This window comes from Pieris brassicae, chromosome 4 (assembly GCF_905147105.1).
Source record: "Pieris brassicae chromosome 4, ilPieBrab1.1, whole genome shotgun sequence".
NCBI lineage: Eukaryota > Metazoa > Arthropoda > Insecta > Lepidoptera > Pieridae > Pieris > Pieris brassicae.
Window position 1 is genome coordinate 1,560,742 of NC_059668.1, and position 26,390 is coordinate 1,587,131.

At 33.3% G+C, this 26,390-nt stretch overlaps 2 protein-coding genes across 2 annotated transcripts; one reads left to right on the forward strand and one right to left on the reverse strand.

Moving 5' to 3' along the window:
• The first annotated feature begins 3,222 nt into the window (after nucleotides 1-3,222).
• LOC123708827 (CDK5 regulatory subunit-associated protein 3) lies at nucleotides 3,223-9,911 on the forward strand. The gene is made up of 9 exons (XM_045659742.1): nucleotides 3,223-3,378; nucleotides 3,468-3,881; nucleotides 3,986-4,138; nucleotides 4,297-4,524; nucleotides 5,851-5,964; nucleotides 6,777-6,935; nucleotides 7,517-7,710; nucleotides 8,335-8,506; nucleotides 9,790-9,911. Exons 1-9 carry the CDS (start codon nucleotides 3,355-3,357, stop codon nucleotides 9,859-9,861), a joined length of 1,530 nt encoding a protein of 509 aa, XP_045515698.1. The 5' UTR covers nucleotides 3,223-3,354; the 3' UTR covers nucleotides 9,862-9,911.
• Nucleotides 9,912-14,328: 4,417 nt separating this feature from the next.
• LOC123708508 lies at nucleotides 14,329-25,574 on the reverse strand. Its single transcript, XM_045659263.1, has 4 exons — nucleotides 25,247-25,574; nucleotides 16,343-16,520; nucleotides 15,644-15,814; nucleotides 14,329-15,233 (listed from the first exon to the last, which is right to left on the reverse strand). Exons 1-4 carry the CDS (start codon nucleotides 25,386-25,388, stop codon nucleotides 14,960-14,962), a joined length of 765 nt encoding a protein of 254 aa, XP_045515219.1. The 5' UTR covers nucleotides 25,389-25,574; the 3' UTR covers nucleotides 14,329-14,959.
• Between the last annotated feature and the right edge of the window lie 816 nt (nucleotides 25,575-26,390).

Below are 26,390 nucleotides of genomic sequence, written 5' to 3' on the forward strand. Positions count from 1 at the left end.
GCGGTTGGCGGTTAGTTCATATTGAAACAAACATTTTTAATGGAATTTTGCAGTTGGCCTGAAGGGCCTTTACTACTCGGCTTGGTCTGTTTTGATGAGCGTAGCTCGGCTGGAATGGGTGTTTTCTCGCGAAAGCGCAATGGTGTCCTGCGAAAGTCATACCTCGGCTTGGGCCGTTGCGGGGTTGTCAATTGCTTGAAGGTCAGGACGGAAACTCAATGTTGTGAGTGAAATACGAATTAGAGGCCTTCCTCGGTGAAGGCGGTTTTTTACCGTTATCTGATTGAGGCTATTATTTGGTGCGAAGGCGACTTGATTTATCGTTAGCTACGGAGATTGGAATGGACATGTGGGGCCATCTTACGGGCATTTTTTGTCTGGAAGGGGTAATTATTGATGCTCTTACGCACCAACGAGTTGGGATGATGTTTAGTCTTGTCGAAATGGACGCCAACTTCATCTATTGGCCTAGGATAGACCGTAGAGAGCTCCAAGGTACAGCAGGGTAAGCAGTACACAATCTTCTTCTTAATATATATAAATCTCCTGTCACGATGTTTGTCCGCGATGGACTCCTAAACTACTTAACCGATTTTAAATTAAATTGGCACACCGTGAGCAGTCTGGTCCAACTTAAGAGATAGGATAGCTTAGAACTTTAATTATAGTCGCAATTTTATTTTATTGCAAATTATTTGTCTATAATTAATTGACAGTCACAATTATCTGTTAACTCTAACAGATTCTAACAGATGTCGATACTTTTCGACTGGATTGAGTAAATAATCAATAGATGGCACTGCTATGGTAAACCGACAAACGTGTCATATAAGCTACAATTTAATATCATGATTACCACGTGTTATTGAGGCTAAAGTATAAATTAGATTTATTTTGTAGTAAGCGAAATACCGTGAAATTCAATTATTTCTACTTTTTTAATTTTTGGTTTTAGCAAAGCCAACCACGTGTTACTTAGACCGAAGTGTAAATGAAAATTCAAATTATAGTGACGATAATACAGTGAAATTATTCTTTCGTGTCACGGTATTAAGGCTAACTAAAATCACATTAAGGAGCAATAAAGTTCGTGGGGGCAGCTAGAATCTGGCTAACGAAAGTAGATACTGGATTTTTTTGCAAACTTTTTATATGACAACACTAAAGTGTTCCTACCATCGGATATTCACCCTACAAATTGGGGTATTTCGGTCAAAATGTCTTGTAATTTTTTTATTTTAAATAAGTACATATTAGTTTTAGTCACTTTATGTTAATGTTATTGTTCTTTTACAGATAGTTTTGAGGATAATGCACGAACTGCTGAAGTTAAACAAGCAATTGAAAAGGTCACAGATTTAGATCAAAAAGATATGATGAAATCGCAGAAACAGTACTTAGAAGAACTATATTCACTCACCTGTGAGTTTTCAGTCAACGTTAATCTTAGACTAGTTTTGTAATACTTGTGTATTTTCTATTATTTCTTAGTTATGAGACTCACGATAATTGACATTTTATTTTATTCTTTTTACAGATGTAAGTGTTATTACATTGAAGAGAATTAAAAAAGAAGGTGCGGTGAACGAAGGGGTCTGGAGGACTCCAGGTAAAAAACGACCTCACCCTTCAAAAGTGTCGAACTTAGATAGTTTCGATATGGATGTTATTTGTAATAAAGTAAACAAATTTTACTGTGTGAGGAAACAAGTACCAACATTAAGATCTTTGTTGGTAGAGTTAAAAGAAAGTATAGAATTTGGTGGATGTCATGAAACTCTCCGTCGCATATTATTAGCCAACGGTTATAAATTTAAGAAAAACAAAAATGAATGTTCATTATTAATTGAACGATATGACATAGCTGCATGGAGACATCGCTTTTTGCGTACCATTGCATCGAAACGTGCAGAAGGTAAGCCAATAGTCTACTTAGATGAAACTTATGTCCACAAAACCTATAAGCCTAAAAAATGTTGGCAAGGTCCATCAACAAGTGGAATAATTGAAAATATATCGTCAGGAAAACGATATATTATTGTGCATGCAGGATCAGAGAAAGGCCCTATTCCAAACTCATTGTTAGTATTTAGCACCAAATCTAAAATGGCCGACTACCACCATGACATAATGATGAACATGGACATGAATATTCCACAAACTTCAACAAATGGCTTCAAGAAAAGCTTATTCCCAATTTAAATGAACCAAGTGTAATTGTAATGGACAATGCATCATACCATTCTGTCATAATAAATAAAGCGTCCACATCTCAAAATCGAAAGTTAGAGATACAGAATTGGCTTACATTGAATGGTATTTCATTTGAAACATACAATTGAAAAGCAGAGTTGCTCTGCTTAGTAAAACAGAACACGCCAGAACCTATTTATAAAGCTGATGAACTTTTAAGCCACAACGGACATGAAGTGCTAAGACTTCCTCCATATCATTGTGACCTAAATGCTATAGAACTCATATGAAGTTTAGCAAAAAGAAACGTGGGAAGCAAAAATGTAAGCCGAACTCCAAAAGAGTTCGAGGTTCTCATAAAACAATCTTTTGAGAGTATTACAGCAGATGATTGGAAAAAAATGACAGACCTTGTCATTCATGTGGAAAACAAGTACAAAAGAAGAGACCATATAACTGAAAATAATTTAGAAAGATTCATCATCAATTTAAGAGACAGCAGCGACTCCAGTGATTCTGACGATTCACTCCATGTTTAATTTTTAGATCCAGATTTTGATTATAGTGATTAAAAAACAGTATGAAAATATATGGTGTTGTTTTCTTTGATACATATTCACATAGATTTACAAATATTTAAACTCATGATAATATTGATACTCGTGATAGTGTTTGATAGCCTGTTTGTTCCTTTAATACGCCACAATGGAGTGACGTATCCGTGTGATGTTTGGTATGGAGTTAATAAAGAGTTAACAAGTGATATAAGCTACTTTTAATCTCGTCATAACGCGGACAAAATTGCAAGCATCCACTAGTAAAATAAAAATGAATGTCAAAGTATCAAAGTGAGTTGTTCCAACTTTCCTTTTTACTTTAGGGCTGCCATGCTGATATTTTTTAAATTTGCCGCGCTTTTTCAGTATCAACTTTCATTAGCCAGACTCTAGTTATATATATTTACGTTCTGACATTGACATTTGTCAACTTACAACTAAGTTTAATCATCTGATGTCATTTGGTGCAATCAGGACAATGATAGCTCCCACTAGCAACTTGTAAACACTTACACGTCACAAAGTTTTGTATAATGAAAAAATATTTAATTGACTAAGGTATAGCAAAAGGAAATAATAGTGTTGTTTTATAATATAAATATATATGTTGAAGGTGAACACTATGGACGTAAGTTAACATAATTTATAACGCACCAAACAATATGTACTACATATGGAGAGTAAAATTTATTATAATGTTAATTACATTTCTTTCAGGAAAGCAATATTCCTATAGATATTAATATCGGAAAGCTGCAAGACTGGCTGGTTAGTCGAAGACACGTGTCTAAAGAATGGCAAAAAAATATAATTCCCATAAGGGAAAAAATCAACAATGCCATCCAAGATATGCCAGTGCACAACGACATAGCTGCATTACTTTCAGGCAGTTACATTAACTTCTTCCACTGTCAAAAAATAATTGAAATTTTGAAGGAAACTGAAGCAGACACCAAGAATCTGTTCGGTAGGTATGGCTCTCAGAGAATGAAGGATTGGCTTGATGTGGTAAAGAATTATGAGCGTGATAACCTGTACCTTGCTGAGGCAGCTCAAATGTTAGCTAGAAATATAAGCTATGAAATACCAGGACTAAAAAGGCAAATCACTAAAGAGGAACAAATACAAGTAGTAAGTACATAAATAATAACCTTTTGGGACTGATAAAGATTGATTCAAATCTTTGGGCTTGTGTAGTCTACTCTTAAATAATTTTTATTGTCGTATTATTTTAGGATTGTGAAAAGAAAAAGAATGACTACTTGAAAAGTGAGGGATCGGCAAAAACAGAGTTCTTAAATTCATGTAAGCAACTTGGAATTAAAGGTGATAAGATTAAGCAAGAACTTGTTGAAAGATTGCAGGAACTACCAGCAATATATGATAAAGTAAGTTTTTTATAGTAAATCGCTGAACATATTTTATAAATGCGTCAATATTAATTTTTTTTAAATTAAATTATGTATGTATGAATCATGAAGGATTGTTTATGTTTATAGAAGCAAAGGTGATATCTTTAATGAACACCTAATTATACTGATTTCAGATTGGCAGTTCCTTGAAGCCACTTCGTCCCAGCATAGACTTGTATTCTGCATTTACAAAGTATATTTTGGGGGATGAGGCATCGGAAGTGTTGCCTTTGCTTCAATATGTGGTGGAGCATGGAAATACTACAGTATATGAATGGATGTATGGCGAAGCCCCACTAAGTGTGGAACCAGATCCAATACATATTGAAGTAAATGAAGAACAACAAGGTGGTGGTGATCAGGTATTGATTATTAAATTCTCTTCAAACATTTTTAGTTAATAACCCGGTATCATAAATACAATGTAATACTATGTGTACATGTTACATGCGCTAGGGGGCTGTTCAAGTATTGCATAAGCAGATTTACTGCAATTTATCCCCCCCCCACTGCTCTTGTCAGTAGAAGTAAGGAGAGCTCTCAAAAATAATAGTACATAGACATATTAATTATTTCTAGGAATCCTCGTAAATGCATTTCGTTTTCAATCATAGACAATATGTGTAAAAAAGTAAATAATAACTGTTGACGTAATCACCGAACATCAAAGATCAAACGTCAAGTATTACTATACTTGAACGGCCCCTAGTATGGGGTAATGTACATTATAAAAACTTTATATTGTGATACCCTGATATTGCGAGGATGGTCTTCCCGAGACAAACTGTATAACACAGTTCCCATTTGTATTAGTAAATTTTACGAAAAAACGATGTTAGAAACAACACAAAAATATCATATTTTTGTCATTAAACCGTGTGTGGAACGTGAGCTAATGTCATTCTCATTTAAATTTGTTCAGTGTTAGTGGACGAAGACGAAGTTTTGTCCCAGATCCTAGTTGCATGGACAGTCTGTTTAAAACAGTAGTTAATTTTATTTAGTTTCCACGTTTTTTTTAAATAAGCAGTTCTAGTCTTACACATTGCCTGCATATTCTTATGAATGCAATGCGATGGCAATGATATGATAATGATGGCAAGACTTTTAAGCAAACTCTTTAGTACCAAAAGCCAAGATTCAAAGTTGTGATCTAAGATTTGATACATGGTAGTTGGTGTGGCGGTGCAACCACGAAATAATTATCAATATAACGGTTACGGTTACTAATAGCGACACAACCCACCATGGATTAATGTTCAAAGAGGAAGTATTTCACATAGCTCATGCTACGCTGCTGCAGGATCAATCCAATGCTTGCGTGTATGTAGAATATATAGAATATACAGAGTTTAATACGACGTTTGCGTAGCGATTTTTTTACTGAGAATATTCGTCGTAGTCAGACTGTTGCGCGGCGGCTTATCGTGTGTTATATATGATGAAGGTTTCACAACGATAACTCGCGTGTTACCACGTCGAGCGCTACTCGGTGACTCTTCTCCCGACAAGTGTTCTACTTGCGCAGGATTCTTTGAATTATTACATCAACCGCGCGAATAGTCGTATGTGAAGGAAAGACAGGAAGGCCGTGTCTCAAACCGAATCCCTAATAGATACAAAGACTTTGTGTGGCGTAACTAGTAGTCGTACATACTAAGCTTAGCATTGTACTTTTGAATCCACAGGAGGGTGGTGCCATAGATTTTGGTGGCTTGGACACTTCAGGAGAAATTGATTTTGGTGATGGTGATGCTGGTGGTGAAATTGATTGGGGTACCATTGACACTGTACCTGAATTAGTAAGTCATTTTACAAATTAATGTATCCAGTTATAGTTTATATTAAAGTGAGCTAAGTGTTGAAATTAATTAAGCATATCCTTTTAAATAATTATCTGGTTAATATATTCTTGAAGCCTTGTTGTATGTAAAATAATTAATAAAAAATATTGATGATTTTAAAAATAAATGACAAATAGTGACATTCTCCAGTATAATAAACAGTACTCGAAACTACTAATTTTAACGTACGACCAATCAGGCTCCAGAAGATAAACCACTCCTTATAGAAATTGTTGCGAAGTTAGAGAAAGAGTCAAAGCTCTCTTTAAAAACGAATTAATCAATAAAGCTTATAGTGAATATTTAAATGACTCTAATCCTTGGGATTGATTTGCTCCAATTCATACAATTTGTATGTCTCAAAACTTAGCGATTTAAAAGAGTAGCGGACAGTTTCTTGCCCGCTCTACTCCCATGACTTGCGAACTGGTAGTAAATGTAAAGTTAGAATTAATTTCACTACTTTTCTGACGTTCATAAGTGTACATATGTATACCTATATGTATGTGAATAATGTTATTTTGAGTTTGGATTAGGTTTATGCACTGCAATTTTTCCTGTTTATAATATTTATTTAAGTTAGTAACTCTTTATAATAGAAGATATAAAGAGTTACTAGATTTATATAGAAGTTTAGCACAGATATGATAGAAACTCTTTTATCTAAAATATATGACAATAAAAGTACTAGGAATGTTTGTTAAGCAGAAAAAAAATACTTATTTTTATAGTCATTATTACAATAGTGTGATGGTGATTGTTCATTTCAGGATACATCACCTGATTTTGGGGCAGAAAGCTTGCCTGATGATTCTTTCATAGTCGTTGAAGAAGATGGGTTAGGAGGTGGTGTCGCTCGTGGAACAGAAGCCCTAACTTTGTTGGACAATCCTAAAACAAGAAACCAGCTAATCGATCAGCTAGTTGAGGTTAGTTTGCTTGTTTCCAAAATGGTATAAATTCATTTATTATACTTTGTTATCCATATGTTATGTTTTGACATATTGCCATAGATAATAAAAAAATATATGACAGTTAGGGCAACATTCAGAAACGAGCCAAAGCAACTCGAACCTCGAATGTCAAATTCTTAATGTCTGAGGTCCTTATTCGTTTCTGAACTCACAAACTCGTCGTGAGCCTTGACAAATATGTCAAACATCATACAGAAGAAATGGTTTGACAGCTCTAAAATCGAAATTTAGTTTTGATTCTCGTTCAAGAATATAGGCCTTAGAGGTACAGGTCTCAGTTTTAGTCTCGCTACTAGAAATGGCAGTAAATGTAAAATTAGAAGCATTTTATATACATTTCTGTTTTTGACGTGCATAAGTGTACAGTGGTACCTATATGCAAACATGATTTTTGACTGTGTATTTGTTACTTAGTGGTTAGTTACCATTAATTTTGTGTTATTTTCCTATTCAAACCTATCATGGCTTGATTGACATCGTATTATTGGCAAAATAAGAAGTTAGGGGATATTAAACTACTTTAAAAACACTTTTAGCTGGAATCATTCCTAAAAATGCGTCTACACGAGACCCATATATCTAATGAGAGCCAGAGCTTCTCGCTCATACAGCAGCTACCGACGGAGAGCTCAGACGCACTGGCCGCTATGTTGGCCACAGTACAAGACGCCAGTAGGGCCTTATTGGCACCGGAGATCGCACATTTGCATAATGTCAAGCATTCTAACAAGTTAGTATAATTCGCCATAGACTTTATTGGCATATAGGTATTGCGACTGTTTTTTCGGGCATTCAGGTAAGTTTAATTTCAGTTTTTTGACACTGTGTAGTCTATACAGATTATAGCATTCAATAGTCATTACAATGTTCTGTGCTCAATACACAGAATATTGTTACACGTTAACTTTAGCTCTTGACAGGTGTCAAAAAAGATATATTTGTTTCTCTATATAAATTATTATTTGATCTATGGATGTCGAATTCGTTTCTTTTTCTATTTTATTATAAATATAACAAAAATTTATGTGACGAGGACAAATAAATTGGTTTAAATTTGTGTCCACTGTATATTACAAAAATAATTTTATACTATATACAGTATAAATATTAACTACCAAAAATCCATAAATTCAAATACGTCATAATAGTTGATAGATGTGTGGGACCATAGGTTTTTTGAATCAAACTATTCGTTAGGTACATAGTGCGAGTGTAGTAGATATAAAAAAAACCGCGCTAAGTGTCGAGATGTTTAAAAGTCAAGTTTAAAATACATTAATTTCTTGGATGGATTATTTTTGTCATTTTCTACTTCGAAAAACCCGAAGAATTTATGCAATGCATAATTTTTTAGATATGTAGACGTTCTAACAGCACAACTCCAGCAAAAGCTTGTGATGTGCGATAAGATGTCAAGTCTCGCGCAAAGAGAGAGTGAGAGACGACTAGCGGCGAGTGAAAGAGCAGCGGAACTGAGGCCGCTACTCACACGCCTAGTTGAGAGAACTGTTGAGCTTCAAGCTAACGTAAGTATAAAGGCATTTTATACACGATGAGACTACTCCTCTGTTACCGGTTTTCAGGTTCTGGCCGGTCTCCACCAGTGTCTCTTATGGAGGAGGTTGAGTCTTTCTGGTGAAATGCCGTGCGATCTTTAACCTTATACGTCTGCGATTCTTTCTACTATGTATGAGATGTTAGATGATGCGTAGTCGGCATATAGAAGACAGGACTGGTTCGCTATTTCTCTCATGAGTTTTTCCCTTTTATAATGGTCGTAAGTTAAATCGGATATATCAGGCTCGCTATATTAATATTTATTTTATATCTATTTTATATGATTAGTTAAAATATTACAATAATACTTCGTTTCCCTATTCTATAGCCTCGACTTTGACCTCGAAATTGACAAGCGATAGTTCAAAACTTCTTTACTACAGGATAAAGTAGTTATAAATGCTAAGGGCGAACGAAACGCGTCTGTATAAACGCGGATTATAGGTTTTTGTGAAGCTTTTATCAGTAGGTTTAGGTGTAATTCTTTATAATAATTATATGTGAATGTGAATGATATAATTATTTTTGAATAGCTTTACATAATCAGAAAGAGGTTGCGATCGGAAGCTAGGGCTAAATTCTTTTCACATAGAAAATCGTACTTCAAAGGGATTTCAGATATATGATTTTTTCTTCTACAAATATTCATACTATAATTTGTTTAACGTATTTTACAATCACGTTAACTATCTATTCTTAAAAGGCCGGCAGCGCACTCGCGAGCCCTGCGCCATTGAGTGTCCATGGCCATCACTTAACATCAGATGAGCCTCCTGCCCGTTTGCCCTCTGTTCTATAAAAAATAGAATAATCAATTTTCTGCTTGTTTTCTTTATGATGAGGAACAAATATTGTTCTAAGCGTCCCCTTCGAGAGCGTTCAAGTATTACGTAACGAATTTGGGCGAGGGGGGGGGGCGTCCTATTGTAAAACGTTACGATGCAGGGCGGGGATTGAATAATACGCGTTATTTTCAATATTATTTGCCACTTTACAGTACTTTACACTATATAATAGTAAGTTTTTGGTATAAAGAGTCACTGAGGTTGGTCACGAAACGTTTTACTATTGTATACAGAAACGTTACGCTGCAGTTCAGGGGGGGGGGATGTCAAGGATCTCCAAAAATTGCGTGACATAATACTTGAACGCTCCCTTATCCAGGACAAAGACAGATTTGATTAGCTGTATTTTGTGCCTTCTTGTAACAGCTGTAGTTTTTAAGATTATTAGTCTCGCTCTCGTTTTACAGATTGAAAAGGAGATATCCAAGAAGTACAAAGGCCGCCCCGTGAATATAATAGGTGGAGTGAAGTTTTTATAAGTTGACCATATATGTACAGTTTTATTATTAAAATGTATATTTTGATTGTTTCTATTTGTTTTTTTTTACTTAAAAATTGCCAAATATTTTAGGTTATATACTTTGTAAATTGTGTTTATTATTATGAATGAATCAGTGCCGCCACAACATTTTTAGGTCTGGCCTTCAGACTTCTGTATGTGTTTCATGATCAAATTTTGTCAATCTATTGATGAGCCTGCCTCACACACGCCGTCGACTTTTTGGGTCTAAGGCAAGCCGGTTTCCTCACGATGTTTTCCTTCACCGTTCGAGCGAGTGTTAAATGCGCACATAGAATGAAAGTTCAATCTCCAAATCTCCTCCTGTGTACCAACACAGCAGGAGATTCGCACAACGGACCTATTGAGAGTCTAAGAAAATGAGTCCACAAACCATAAAGCAGCCGGGGATCCAACCTCAGGCATGAAATTCACAAGCTGAAGCCATGGGCCAACACTGCTTTTAAGGTCTGCGGCTAAGTATACAGTATAGTATTTTTATATGCTTGTATGTATATAATACCTAATTCTTTGTGGTTTAATAAAAATATAACAAACCTCACACGTTCTAAATAATCGTTCTGATTCCATGTCGCAAAAAGTTCTCTAAAATTGGCGCCAGTGTCCAAAATTCTTGACTATGTTTTTGTTAATTTATTACAGTTGTGAGTTAAGTTCGGTGGTGTTTGTTGCATGGATTTGTTCCGATATATGTTAAATGAAACACTTTAATCGTTTAAAATATTAACTTATGACTAACAAAAGCTAACTTGCCTTATTTTCATAAAGCAATAACGAATGTTGTATTACAATTTATGAGTGTGAAAAATGAAAAACGTCAAACGTCGTTTTGCCACGTAGAGATAATGTATCATTCTTAGTGAGAATCAATTTTTGAAATTAGACCAGTTATTGTTGATTTAATTTCTTAGAAACCCACCCCAGAAAACATTTTATTTAGTTTTTATAAAAAATAGGGGTTGATCGTAGAGGGTGATAATTAAGGGTTATATATATTTTTGTATACTGTATCATATAAAAATAAAACCAAAAGAAATTGTGTAACCAATTGTCTAGCCAATTCTCAGCCTTACTGAATATGAATAAAAAATCTCATAAGCATCGGTCGAGCCGTTTCGGAGGAGTATGGGATCAAACATTGTGACACGAGAATTATATATATATATATATATGTAGCAGATTCAACGCGATTAATAATTGTAAAATTGGTGTTACTACCGTCGTCCGACATTATAACACAGTCAGTGCGCACATCCGGCGCAGGCGACGTTCGAAACTCAAGTGACTAGAGAATTCACTTACTGCCACGAAACAGTCGCGCCACTGACATTTGGTAGATCACACAGACTAGGCATTGTCAATTGTCAACGTTGACAATCTACCTTACCATACCACACCGCATTCTACGACTAACTTCATAGTGGCGGGAACTTTAAAATATTCATTCTCCGACATATATGTAACTTAACTAATGTTAGGTATATAACTTGTGTTATAAGTTAAATTTGTATGTGTCTAAGAAATTAAATCAACAATAACTGGTCCAATTTCAAAAATACATTCTCACTAAGAATTATGCATTATTTTTGAGTAACAGACTATATACATTTAGTTTCAATATTAAAGAAAATATCCAACCGAAACCTGGAAGCTAGTAAATAATTTTAATGAATAGTGTAAAATAATCATAAATATTGATTTCATTTAAAACCATTTAATTTATAAAACTATCCATACACGTAGTAATAGGGATAATAATAATAACCATAAGGATAATAATAATATGGATACACATAATAGTAGGGGTAATAAGGATAATAGATTATACATTTGATTTCATTCTTCCCATCTCCGTTCCGTCGACTTTTAGCACATTCAGTTGGAATTGTTCTGCTATGAGAAATTACTATTTGGTGTGCTATGATCAGGATGAGTAGTATTTGGTAGAGTTTCATCTGAAAAAAGACAATGTAAAGCAAGTATTTGCAGCTGAGTTTCATACTCGGACATCGAAGGCAGAATACGAAATACCACCTGTAACATCTCGATGTACGTCGTTCGTCAACTGAACGTTTCTTAAGGCAGTTTTACCGTGCAACATGGAACCAGTTGCCCAGTGAAGTATTTTGAACCAATTCAACATAGTCAAGAAAGGGGCGTACCAATTTTTAAAAGGCCGGCAACGCACTCGCAAGCCCGACATTGAGTGTCAATGAGCGGCGGTATCACTTAACATCAGATGAGCTCTTTAGCCCCCTGTTTTATAAAGAAAAGTACGTCCAGTAATGTTTCTTTCTGTATTTTGTATTTATTACATCCTAAACAGATCTGTGGTAATAACTGTTATGATAGCTGTTAATAAATAATACTTGACAGTACTGTCATATTTTGAATGTTACGGAAAAATAAAGATTATTTTTTTGTTTTTCAACGGAAAGTTGGGTTCATAACATTCTTGATAGCCTAATTATAACTTAATATGGTTCTAATAAATATGTATTTATGACTCGGCGATAATAAATTTAAAATCATATGAATAATCCGTAACAAATGATTTTCTAGAAAAGTGTAATGGTATTGTTTTATCGATTAATTCGTCTTCTTCCATCCAAGCCTGCTTACGCTTTCATGAAAAGAGACAGTACTTATAGTACAGAGTAGTTACGGAAAATTATGCATTTAGAGTGATTATTTATGAATAAAGACGATGATTTCTCATCGGCATCTAATATCCTAAACAATACATATTTAAATCAGTGTACTAACTGATAACTTACATGTTTTGCAACTAGATTATTATGCCAAATTTGAAGATTTGAGGCTCATTACAAGGCTACTTCAATGTACATGTGTGTGTGATTCAAAAGCGTTTTATATTTAAAATTATATTATTGAATGATTCAAGTTTTCCGTTTATATTATAGATAAAAAATAATTGTACTTACGTTAAAGTTGGGGAAGACGTTCTGACGAAATGCATTTTATTAAAAGATTAAACAGAGAGACTGAGACTGTACGAAATTGATTATAAACTGTGTAATACGATATTAATTATTGAATCAAATCAAAGGAACAATCTACAACTCCTATCTGACAAAAAAATGCTCTGAAGTGATTGTTATTTTTTTTTTTGGTGCATTTTTATATAACCCATACTTGAATACAAATAGTTGTGTGCTGTGATATTGCGGGCTACTCGATTGTGAGGAAGTTTCATGGATCTGTTTAGCGCTGCGCCTTCTTAAGATCTCATATCAATTTCACACGTGTATATCTTTCTAAAACAAAATATGTTTTCATAAGTATCTGATTGTCCTCTAAGATACGTGATGTGTAAGATCAATAAAAAATCATATTGTATCATTTATAGTATCTTAATATAAATTACGCATCACGTTCTTTATCCGCTATGGACTCCTAAACTACTCAACCGAATTCAATCCAATTTGCACACTGTGTGCAGTTTGATCTAACTTGAAAGATAGGATAACTTACACATTTCTATTATTCTGCACGTATTAATGTCCCTGAACTCGTCTTAAACGGCTGGACCTATATGAATGAATTTTTGTAAGTGTTTGGGTGGAGCCCTAGATGGTTTAGATTGACAAATCAGCCCGGCAGATGGCGCTGAATTCAATACTTTCGATTGTCGATACTTTATTTAATATCCTAATCGCTCGAAATATCATGCTGAACAACGTCTGTCGTGTCCAGTATTATATACAATAGAATATGTGGAGACATAGACAGTTAGTACTCTTCATCCATATCAGACTCTGTCGAAGGCTTATGCAATAACGATAAAAACAAAACTGTTGCTTGGACATGTTATGAGATCACGTTATGCTATAAAATTTTGAGAAAAACTTTCTTAGAGATTACTTTGGTGATTGTGTTGAATGCCGTACTTTGTAATTGGACAAGATTTATGTCTTTTTACTGACCTCATTTTTGGTAAATTTTCTTTGCACTGATCGTGTAAATTGAAAAAAAGGCAGCAGCTGGGCCTCTAACCTCAACCAGCGCTGTTCTTGTTAGAGAGGTGAAAAGGTAAAAGAGAAAAACAAATATTTAGTAACCACATGTATTATATACAAAAATATTTTCTTACATTCTAATGATTAGTATTTGTACAATATAATCCTACAAGGGACGACCTTATTTTAAACATACGGTTTTACTTGTACTATAAAACGTTTAACTACGATATTGTTATCTTGCAATTACCATGGCAACAAATATCATATTAACTTTAATCTACATTTGTAAAGCCTTTCAATAACATTACTTTATCATCAATAATATTAGTTTCATACGATTAATTTACTTGTTAATTAATGGTAACAAGTTAACTCTATTTTGTACATTGTTTGATTATAGCAAAAAAAAAAAATTAAATAAAAACTATAACTAGACTAGAATCACAAAAATATATTCTGTAACAGCGAGTCAATATAATCGACACATGTTTTTTAGATCCAAAACATAATTGAAATATATTTAGCTATTTATATTAATTTCAGTGCTAATTCACAAGCTAAATAGGTCTTAAGCAAAGTTCCAATAGCGACCTCGATCCCACTTCATGACATGAAAAATCTCAAATCGCAACGCTTTTGGAAGTTAAAGAATACCGCTGTAGGATAACTCCTTTTAAGTTAGTTATGTTTATTAACACTAATGTTTGATCCTCCTTTGTACCTTTAGAAATATTCGAGGATTCATTTTGAATGTCTTTGAATAGACACCTCAAGTATGGGCAGAGCCTGACTTCCTCTGCACAGTCTGGCTCCACATTTAATTTCTTTTTAATCGGCAGCTCATGTCTGTGGCGTGGTCAGCATGGAAGTATCGGACTATCCACCACGGGTTTCCGTTGAGCGCCTCTCTTATAGCCAGTGCAGTGTTGAGTCTTTCACTTGATGGGTCGATCTGATTGCCATGTGATCTGATTGCCTTTGTTGTTACCACGATCATGCTCATTTTACGGTTTATTTTTTAAAATATAAAGTGACTTTGTAGTCCTAACGCGTATTTTGGATAGGCCTTTCACCTTAGGGAACGATAAGAATATTTTGGAGCAACCTAAACGGTGAAGATTTGCAGAGTGGACGGCCAATTGGACACGTGTACTGTCGGACACACATAGCAAAACGTCGGTCACACTCACAGAGTCGACCTGCGCAGCCATTTATGTATGCGTTATGGAAGTTCTCTAAGGCGCATAAGGGTTCGTGGTTGAAGCATGTCCAGTAGTATGGTTGGAAGTAGACTGTGTAGAACGGGCAGTGGATGTTTTCGTAGCATTCGTCATGAAGTCTGCAGCAGCTAAAGTTTATATGTTACTATTATAATACTACACATACACATGTACAAACGGAAACGGAAATTGTAGCGTAAAAATCAAGACACATTCAACCAAGTATTCTATTTTAGAAACTGAAACAATTATTGTTTCGATATTTTTACAGCAGGGCTCCCTTGATTTTTTGATCTTTATTTATTTTTATATTATATAATCATATATGAGGCAGTCAACATTATTTCATATTTGAAGATTATATGTAATTGGTACATAACTAATTAGCGCTCACAATTTTTAACAAGAGCCATACATTGGTGTACAAGTTTTAATATAGTTTTTAATTCAATATTTAATTCTGTTCGATTTCAAGATATATACGTAATCTTTAACGCTATATGGGCTAATAGAAACAATAAATAAAATTGGACCGTACTTGTCAATCCCATCCGCAGGTCTTCCAGATCCTCCTAGTCCGCAGTAGCAGCCGTACCCCTTGTAAGCGATAGGGTTGCATCCAGTTGCACAAGTCAACATATTATATAGATGAGATACTCCACGTTTACCCCGATCAGTGCGGTTTGTGGATTGTGGGGTCTCGACGATTCTGAAAATAGAAAAATTAATTAATTATTTTTGCCTTATAACAAACTATCCACAGACTGGACGTGTAAATTCGCACACCAACTTTTTTTATTGTATTGTTTTGTATTTACACACACGATTTTTACAAGCAATTGAATCTGTACTATAAAAATTGAATTATTACAATTAATAATAACGCTTGTAAATTATGAGAAAACTGTTAATGATTGTAAATGAGAAAACTTAATTAACTTAACTTAACGTTAGTTTATAATGGCTATCAACAATATTTCACTAAAGTACAAATATTATATACGCAAAACAAATATTTATACACCGAACGCGTATTTATTTGCAAAATGTTTTGAATTCATGTAATAATTTTATATTGAGATCTGGCCCTGAGATTTAGGTCTGGGCCTCAGATGTCTGTATGTGTTTCATTTGTTTTTAATAATTAGGGCATGATGATTTTCTCACGGTGTTTTCCTTCATCTTAGCGAGAGAGATACGCACTCTACGATTTCATTTATTAATATTAATGACTTACCTGACACCCTTGCGATAATCAGCCTCAGGCACGGAATACCTAAAGGGGTCATGGGTGACTCCAACGAGAAGATTCTTAGTCCTTTGTACTTTGGCAGGCACGGGTCTCGAAGCGTGACGAATTTGCGCATAAGTTGTGCTATTGTAAATTTGATCGTAGGTCAAACGACTTGGCCTATCTGAAATACATATTTATCTGTACAAACACCGAAATATTATTAAATCATACGATAGCCTGGACAGGTTAAAGATAAATCATTGAATCGTGTAAGTTACGTTACTGGATTATAATAATAATCGTTTATTTGCCAAAATAGTGGTACAGTGGTTAGATCGATCAATTACAAATATCCGCACAATCAGCAATATATAAATAGGCATGCAAATGTCGTATATTTTTACAATGTATTATTAAGAACATAAAATAATGTCAAAGTTCAATTATTTACAATCGGTGTCAAATCTATGGTCCAAATACGCTATAAAATTGATATTAAGACCAGCAATTGTTTGATCCGTTAAATAAATTTATTTTAAATGTATTGCACTCATATAAACAAAACCAGCCCGTTATGCAGATCAGGGCAAAGACATTAACCGAATGTACCTACTGGCCCAAGAGGGCAAAGCATGAAGGACAGACCAAAAGTGCGATAGGCCGACGTGGCTGAAATGTAGCAAAAAATAAATTAGGGTGGAAAAAGTTACAGGGGGAGGCCGCGGGCCGCACCTTTGAATAATTAAAATTGTATATATATTATATACACCATATGAAAATTTTAGGAAACAACCGCAAGATGAGAGCTGGCTGTTAGTGTAAAATTAGAAGAATTTCATATACATTTATTTTTTTGACGTTCACTAGTTTTACATATATGAATGATTTTTAATTTGAATTTAAAGAACCCAAAGATTCAGAGTGTAGACTAAGCGATTAGTAGAACTTTGCCCAAAAACCTAGGGTAGGACACATAAAACCTAATTAACGCCAACTCTCCAGATGTTACACTTAGAACGATGACTTTCGTATGTCAAAAGTTTTGACAGTCTGGCTGAACTCTGTCTCGTTTCTGAATGTTTGGGAGTTAATAAAAAATAAATCAATGACGCTACAACCTTTTTTTTTTTAGGTCTGGGCCTCAGTCTTCTGCATGTGTTTCATGATCGTTTGTGAATTGAATAGGCAAGTAGGTGATCAGCCCTCTGTGCCTGACACACACCGTCGACTTTTTGGGTCTAAGGCAAGCTTCGTCACGATGTTTTCCTTCACCGATCGAGCTAATGTTAATAACGACTAAATTAATTACATATTTCAAAACTCGGATGAGATGCGGCAAGATAAGATTAGATCATTGTATTATATGAATTGACGTATCATGTAGGTAAATAATGGGGTGATGTAAAGCCATTCAAATATATTTTTTCACGCACTACATAACATGGACAATCGGTTCATTATAGATAGTAAAATGGTACACAGTGAACACAGTAATATGCTGCATAAATTGGCCTTAACCCATATATAATGTTAAAAGTGTGTTTTTTATAATAGGGGGGCAAACGAGCCTGCAGGACGCCCAAAAGGGGCAGTCATCGCAGCCCATAGACACCTATTTTTAGTGGGTGCGTTGCCGGCCTTGGAGGTAGGAGTACGCTCGAATTTTGAACAGCTGGAGGCCGTATCTCTCGGGGAAGACCCTCACCAGGAGTCGATTCCACAGTTCGCTTGTTCGCAAATGACTTGTAAAACGGTCTGTGGAAAATTTCCAGCCTTCAAGGTGATGTTGGTGAAATTTTCGTCTGAAGTACTCAATTAGCAGACCTCTTAACTCAGTTGATTGTGAAGAATATTTTTTTTATACCTTTATGTTCGATGTAGGGAATTAAGTATGACATCACACTTTCATAATTTGAGTACATTTCTCTATAGACTAAAGCGTAACATATACGTATGATATAAGTATCCTATTTTATACCGATTATAGAAATATTAAAATAATAATATATTATTTATCTTATTTCAAATATAGGGTGTAAATCCATTATATGAACCAAGTTATGCACTATGCATCATCAAATTAAATATTGTTATTTAAATAAAGGAAAATTAATTACCATATCGTTAGCATAGTTTCTTTAATTACTATTCTTTTTCAAGCAATTATATAATATCCAATAGCGGAGCGTGCGCGTAAATAAATAACAAACTAGTGGCGGTAAAACCTTTGTATGTTTGGACCTCAGATTTCCATATCTGTTTCATGATCATTGTAATAGGCAAGTAGGTTGCGCTGCGCTTGACAAACGCAGTCGACTTTTTAGCCTAAGTCTTTTAAGCCTTTAGTCGACTAAGTTAAACCGGTTTCCTCACGATGTTTTCCTTCACCGTTCGAGTAACTTAAATTCGCACATAGATAGATGTCCATTGGTGCACAGCCAGGAATAGAAACTTCGACCTCGGGGATGAGTGTCGCACGCTGAAGAAAGAAAGCTGTCGAAAACTAAATGCTAGGTTTTATATTACACCCTTTACAAATGTTTAAAGTACAGTAACCCTATACAAATCTGTTCGTTAGAATATTCCGATCACCACATAACAAAATGCACGTAAATACTTTTAAGACAGTTCAAAACGTTTTCTTAGAATACCTTGCAATCGTCTCCACATTCATGGTCTTGCTTGTACGATACTCGTTTAGACGATTTGGAGTTACCCTAAAACTCCGATGTCACTTCATTAACCTTGTTTATTTGTAATAAATATTTAACTTCAATACTAATACTGATCATGCTAAATTTTCCTTTCTTTGTATTCCCAGTGTTACTAGGAATAAGTCTTTTATATGTACCTACTCTTATATGCTACTGTTACTCTTGTAAACAGGCTATCTCGCTCTTACAATTATTATTAATTAGTTATTAGAATTAATAAAAATATCAATATATTACACAACACTGTTCCTACTTAACGTAATTTTGTTTATTATGCTCTTAATAAGTCCCTGTGTTTTTTTCCTTGCTACTTTGTAATTTCTATGTTCTAAAATAATTGATGTGTGTGTGTGAAATTTGTTCCTACATATATTCTCAATGATGTCATTGAAGCATGCATGTTTTAGAATGTAATAAATAAAAAATTGCAGGTTTAAAAATCTAGTTTAGTCTACTTGTTTTAGTCAAATATAGAATGAACACGACTGTTCACATACTCATTCTAGTCATAGATTCAAAATTAGGACAAGGACTTCCCATATTTGCCAACTACTGCGAAACTACTGATAGTTGAGATTAACATAAACAAATATTGCGGCGTTGGCCGACCAACATTTATTGAAAATTAGACCAAATGTCAAGGAACTAAATCTCTTAAGACATTTTGTTCATAGCTAATACAAACTTTTGTTTGCAACACAGTTGGTGCAATATTTTGCCTAGAACATAACGATATTAAATACAATACATATTAATAACGTTAGTTTTGGACTCACGTTAATCATAACAATTAATCCATATTTCGTTAACTAGACCAGTAAAAGTTTGAATGTTTAAAGAACTTTTTTTCTCATCACAAAACATGTATTTTGTTACATGAGAAACTTAATATATGCGAACGAGGTACACTTCGCCATCAGCCGTCATAATTGTTGACTACTGAATTGGTTAAACGCGAATTTTAGACGCAAATTGTTAAAATAATGACAAACCTCATACTTAATAGACTTCTTTAAATAATTTGTACGCGGCTTCGGCAAGATCAGCAAACTTGCTCGACGAATATTGCGTGTAGTGGTTTGTTTGATTATTAAAGTATGTTAGTATATCTCAAGACGATGGGCTAATGACTTAACACTGTCTTGTTACACAAAAGACTGGCAGACTGTTGATAGAGACATCTGGAAAGGGTTGGAGGAAGCATAAACCCAAGAGGAGTCCGTAGCCACAGGCGACTAATATTTGTCTATAAACAGTAAATACCAACAATTCTACTACCAACATTTCAAATGTCAAAGGCTTTATTATTATTATATCTCAAGACTAGATCTTGTCGATAAATTGACTAACACAAAAATATTTGTATAAGGAGTCTAACCACACATTCTTAGTTTCATACAACACAGGTTTGAGGAAAAGAAGACTTCAACGTTAAAGTATTCTTCAGACAAAACACGTTTAATTGTTTAAGTTTTGTTTTAAATTATAATACTGTTTTATTCCATGTGCATTAGATACGGCCACCATACAGTTCATACATAGTTGAGGACTTTCATTACATTTTCAACTTGCTTCTACGATAACGAAAATTCATAATTTTGGTTATAATAAACTGCGTAATTGGTTTTCGTATTACACAAGCCACGGTAATCTTTAAAAAAAAAATGAAATAAAAATAAAGTTATTCTTTATTACGAATGGAACACATTACGAATTGATTGCAGTTATAAATACAAAATGACATCATAAAACTATTAAATTTCAAACACACAAATATACAAAATTCTTAACCTATATAGTAATAATAATTAAAAAAATTATAAATAGAAAAAGAGCGAGAAAAGCACCAGCTCTGGGGTTACCTGTACTATCTACCAGACACCGGCATAAAAACCGGCATAACTAATGTTAAGCAAAACCGTTCAATCAAATTATATTTCTATAGCTTTCACTACTTATTTCTAATAAATTTTATAGTGTAAATAGCTGCGATTAATCGACAAATCATTGAACCTTAAACGTGCTACATATTTGATTAAAACTAAAGCGATATCAGACAATCTCGTTTTGGCAAGTGAAAGTTTGTATCCGAAATATTTCGTTTACCGGTTGACCGCTGAAGAAAGTAGTTTTTTATGTAACAGCCCAATTATTAGTCATCATTATACCAAATTTTATAGCGCAATAATTATTCTACACTAGTTGACTGACACTGTAAACTGGGCTTTTTTCTTCAATATTATGTATCAAGGGTCGTTCCATCACCCTTATCAATCTTTTTATGCATATTTAAATAACCGAAGGTTCTGGAATTCATTACCGGCGAAATGACAATTGTTTAAAAAAATATTGTCTAAAAGCCTCGTACCCCTATATGAAATAAAGTTAGCCTTAAATAAGTTAAGGTTATTATAACCCGATAAAGATAAAACATTAAATATTTGACCACAGCTGCAGAGACGGTTAATATTCAGTAGTTTTAAACGTTATATAAAATATTAATTACATACATAATACCTGTCGTATTATTATCTAATTAAAAATATACATCAGATACTAATAATAACACACATAGTGGTAATGACGTGCAACGAGCGATCTTATCACTGATGATGCTTTTCATGTTAGGTTAATTATGAATACTCATTACAAAATAATAGTTAAATCTAGATTGGAGCTAGGTCTGAATTCCTATGTATTTTGCATTGAATGTATGTTTAAATATGGAATTCATCAACCTGTTAAAAACATTGTCAGTCCATAGACTAACCTACGAGATATATTCCTTGAACTTTGTGACAGATAATAAGTCTCAGAGAAATATGTACTATATTATGAACTTTTTTATAGCAAAATGTTTTAGTTGTCGTTACTTAGAATGAGTAGCAGTTACCTATATTATCTGATCTGTATTTCTAATAAATTTATATTGACATCTCGTAAATATATTTCGCAATTCAAAATTAAGAGGTTTTGATTAATTTTATTTAATCATTCCGAATTATTATATAATAAGAATTTTAGTATAACATAAAATTTTTCTTTCATCTTTTTTTAGTTTTTTTCCTTAGTAGGCAAGGGAAGCTTCGTCATTATTCATCGCTTGTTGGCGATAAGTCCTATGGATATATGGATTCTATCCCTTATAATTTTGGTGTTATTTGTTTTAATTTTAACGTAACGAAGTATAGCTAAATAAATAATAATTATGAATATTTTTTGCAAATTTTCAACTCGGCATAGCATGCCTTTCACAGCGTTTCTCGCGCGATGTTCGCGATAATACAACTTTCACGTAATAACATGTACATTTAAAAGAGAAAATAATTAGACAAGTAGATGACATGTGCTTAATTGAGTTTTAATGTGTGTTACAACTATACACAAAAATTGTACTTATATTTCATAGAACAGGCGGTATACTGGCAGGAGGTTCATCTAATGTTAATGGACCATGGACAGTCAATTCCAGAGAGCTGGCGTTGCGTTATCGGCGTTTTAAAAATTGGTACGCTCTTTTTTGACTTAACAATCTAACGTTAACTAACTTATGTATTAAAATTTTCATAAATTTCTTAGATTTGTCTCGGAAATTTATTCCACATCTTATATCGTTCTCTTAACTATTCTATATAGATTCTATTATCTATGATAGGATATTTCTGGTTTGAACCATTTAAATTTTTTGCACTTCTTTCACAAATAATACATTAAACATCGAAATGAACCAGGTAAAATGTAAAAATACGAATACGAGGTAGAATCAATCAAAGAAATTGGTTTTGCCATTAAATTATACGCCTACACCCCACACAATGAATTAATTTTGTTAAAACGATCAAGTATATAATTTATTTAGTCGCATGTATTTACTATATTAATTTACTTTCTGGGTTATATATATATATATTAGTATTGAAGAGATGTTTCGTGTTATTTTGTAACGTGTAACTATGTAATAAATAAAAGATAAACATCGAAAAAAACATAATGCTCAGCAGTTGGGATGGGACTTTTTTGCATATTCCTTACGGAAAGAACCTTAACAATCTTTTAAGGTTATTTGACAGATATGCCCGACACCTGTATAGGTTCACGGAGCGAGTTTAACTGGCGACATAGTATCATGCGTAGCTAATAATATTATTATAGACTATCAACTATTGAATAAAATTTATGACATTGGCGGTTTTTAATTGATTTTAGTTAAACGTTGATAATGGTATGACAGCTGACAGTAACACCATTGCTCCGTTATGTATATTGTTCTTTTTAACTTTTAAGGAAGTTTAATTGTTCGACACAATTTGTAATCGTTCAGGATAAGTGTATGTATTTTATGAGCTGATCACGAAAACAATCGTAACTAATTGTGATAAATCAAACTTAATCCTATCTGTAATTTTAAGTCATTTCACTGTGTTGGCCTCAAGTTTCTGAATCTGCATCATCGGTGCTGACCTAAACGACAACACGTACATATTATACAAATTACGTAGCTTCTTAGGACGTAGGTTCTTAGGTCCTTATAAGTTACTCGTTTTATTACCTTATAACTTACGACTTATAACTACGTCACTATTGTACATATAAGGATAAAGCGTTGTTTGTTTTAAAATTTGGTAAACCACTTATGTTTTATTACAGATATGAAGTTCAGCCCTATTTCGTGTATTGGAGATGTGGCTTTGCAATGGACGTCATCTTAGCCTTCCTTGTTTACGTCTAAGAATTAGAAATTGTCCTGAATTTACTGAATTTAAAGGAAAGAAATATCGAAGATGTTAAGTTACGTGATAAGAAAAATACAACTTTAATGCTTTTAAAGATTTTTAGATCGATACCAAATCTATGTCAGTTAAAGTGTAACGCTTGCGTTGTATAATTAATGCGGTTACACTAAGCTAATATAATAAAATAACCAGACTATTGACAGTTAATGGGTATTAACTGTCAGATTTTTTAGCTTAACAATAGCATGTCATCTTTTAGTAATCTGTGTTTTTATACTTAAATAATTATTAAAATAATAATCTATGTATATTATGGAATGTAAGATACAGGTATCAGTTATTCCACGTCATTAAATTTGAATCACAGACTTACCTACTCATCGGCAAAGAAGACGGAGGATGTAGGCCGAGAGAAAAAGCCGGCGTAAAAAACTCTCAGTACTCTTTTAAAATCGCAAATCATCATACAAAATGTCAAACAACATTTATTCTAAAATAATACCAGGCTACTTCTAATAAATATCGCAAATTTATTTCAAGTAGCCTATCTAGCACTTGTCCCAGGCCCTTTTATCAACTAGATAATCGTTAACTTTATAGTAATTACAAAATAAGAACTTATTCTTCTGCGTAATACGTTTTATTGTTTCAAAATGAAACAATAGTCGTGGGAAAGTAGGAGTAAATAATAATTTAAAATGAATTATAGGATTTTTTTGTTTCAGCTTAAATTAATAGTACCAATATTGTACTGTGAATTTAATGTTTAAAGAACTTTATTTTCTCATTACAAAATTTTTATTTTACATGAGAAACTTATTATTATGTATTTACGAGTATTGTAATTTAAAAAGAGACCGAGACCGCAAATAATGAAATATTTTTTCTAGCAATTTTTTTAAATGTGATCTGATCTGTAGTGTTCTTGCAAAAGAATACAGGGTCGTAATTTTGCATAGATATATTATTATGACATTACAATATTTATCATCTGTGCGATCTATTTTCTGAGTTTTATAAAGTTCAAGGCTTTATGTAATAGTAGGTCATACCATTGTTTTGCTGTGATGGTAAGTGCCTGGTAATTACTGAGATTGTCACCTAACCATAGATGTCTCATATTATAAACATACTGGTAATAAATTATTTTATGCGTGTTTCATAATGTTTATTAATGCAAACATATATTATTTAACGGATAAATGAAAATCTATTTATTTACTGCCAACAACAACAACAACTGACAACAAAACGTTGTTTTAATTTTTAATATTAAATAAATATTTTTTTACTATGAAAATAGGTTTTATATGGTTGTTATCGTTTCATAAATTAACAGATAAATACTGATAAATTGGTTATAATAACTATTAAATCAAACTTAAGTACAATTACGCTGATGTATTTTGCGTCTAAAATCTTTTATCTTAACAAACAATTGTTGTAATTGTGATAAATACCTGATTGGCTGAATACGGATGGCACGATAAGTAAATAAATAACTAGACCCGCATACAAATTCAGCGCCATAAATCCTCCTATCTTGGTAACATTTACAGCTCTGAAATAAGTTATCACAGAAAATACCACAGATAGCCACATTTTAATTCTTCACTTTAATTTTCGTAAAAACAAATGCACATCTATTATAAAAAAGTTCGCTTCATTTCGCGCCATTCAACCATTTTCTGTTTTTAAATTAAAACTATATAATAACTTTTTGTTAAAATAAAAAGGCGCGAATGCCCACTACACGCATGCGCGACGCGAAACGTGCGTACTGCACCACGATTCCCACAGATTTCGATATAAAAATCGAGAGTGATTATGAAATTGAAGCATTTCGAACGTTTTGAAACCATTTTTTAATAATTTATTACACACGATGTTTAGGTCATGAAAGTAGTTATAATGTTATATAATAATTATTATATTATAATGCTTTTTATACTTAATCTAAACATCTCGTAAGGTTCATGCGGTGCATGAAATTAACAAACTATAATTATAATAACAATGTTAAATAATATAAAATAAAATTGGGGTTGTCTAGAAAGATATTGTTAGTGGTGGCACGGCATTGCATTGCATTATTTTAACGTAACTGTGTTTCTTTCTTATTTTATGTATAGTATTGTAAAATGAGATGATTGTTTGTTTTTAGTGGAAACGAAAAGTTGTTATCTGATGGTTTATTGTATATTAACTTTAAGCCCCCTTTTGTTTTGGTCCTATAATCTGTACGCAGTATAAGGTTTTATTTCAATATTTTCACATAAAATATCGTCTCAAAAAATCTCATAAAAACAGTGATTGAAACACCTGAGTGAAAATATGTTTTATAGTCCGTATACCAGTTTTATTTGCACTGTTAACAATAAAACCTATTTATAGGTGTTTTCATTAGGAAAATTACTCTATACAAGTAGGTAAGATTTTTTTGATTCGTTTATGGCCTGGCCTGTAAATTTATTTTTACATGATCGGTACAGAAACAGGTGACACTGGCCGCCGTCATCAAGGAAATCTCTGGAGGAGTCCGGGAGAAGTCGCTAAGCCCACCAGACCTAGTTTAAGTAAATAAGACTATATTTTTAGGAATGG

What these genes read in the sequence shown, in the direction of transcription:
- LOC123708827 (XM_045659742.1), top strand. Translation starts at nt 3,355, where the DNA reads ATGTTGAAGGTGAACACTATGGAC. An exon ending in AAGAGGAACAAATACAAGTA is followed by an intron (nt 3,882 to 3,985) that starts GTAAGTACATAA and finishes GTATTATTTTAG; the next exon opens with GATTGTGAAAAGAAAAAGAA. An exon ending in TAATCGATCAGCTAGTTGAG is followed by an intron (nt 6,936 to 7,516) that starts GTTAGTTTGCTT and finishes AAACACTTTTAG; the next exon opens with CTGGAATCATTCCTAAAAAT.
- LOC123708508 (XM_045659263.1), bottom strand. Translation starts at nt 25,388, where the DNA reads ATGTGGCTATCTGTGGTATTTTCTGTGATAACTTATTTCAGAGCTGTA. An exon ending in GATTATCGCAAGGGTGTCAG is followed by an intron (nt 15,815 to 16,342) that starts GTAAGTCATTAA and finishes TTCTATTTTCAG; the next exon opens with AATCGTCGAGACCCCACAAT. An exon ending in CCTGCGGATGGGATTGACAA is followed by an intron (nt 15,234 to 15,643) that starts GTACGGTCCAAT and finishes TATAAACTTTAG; the next exon opens with CTGCTGCAGACTTCATGACG.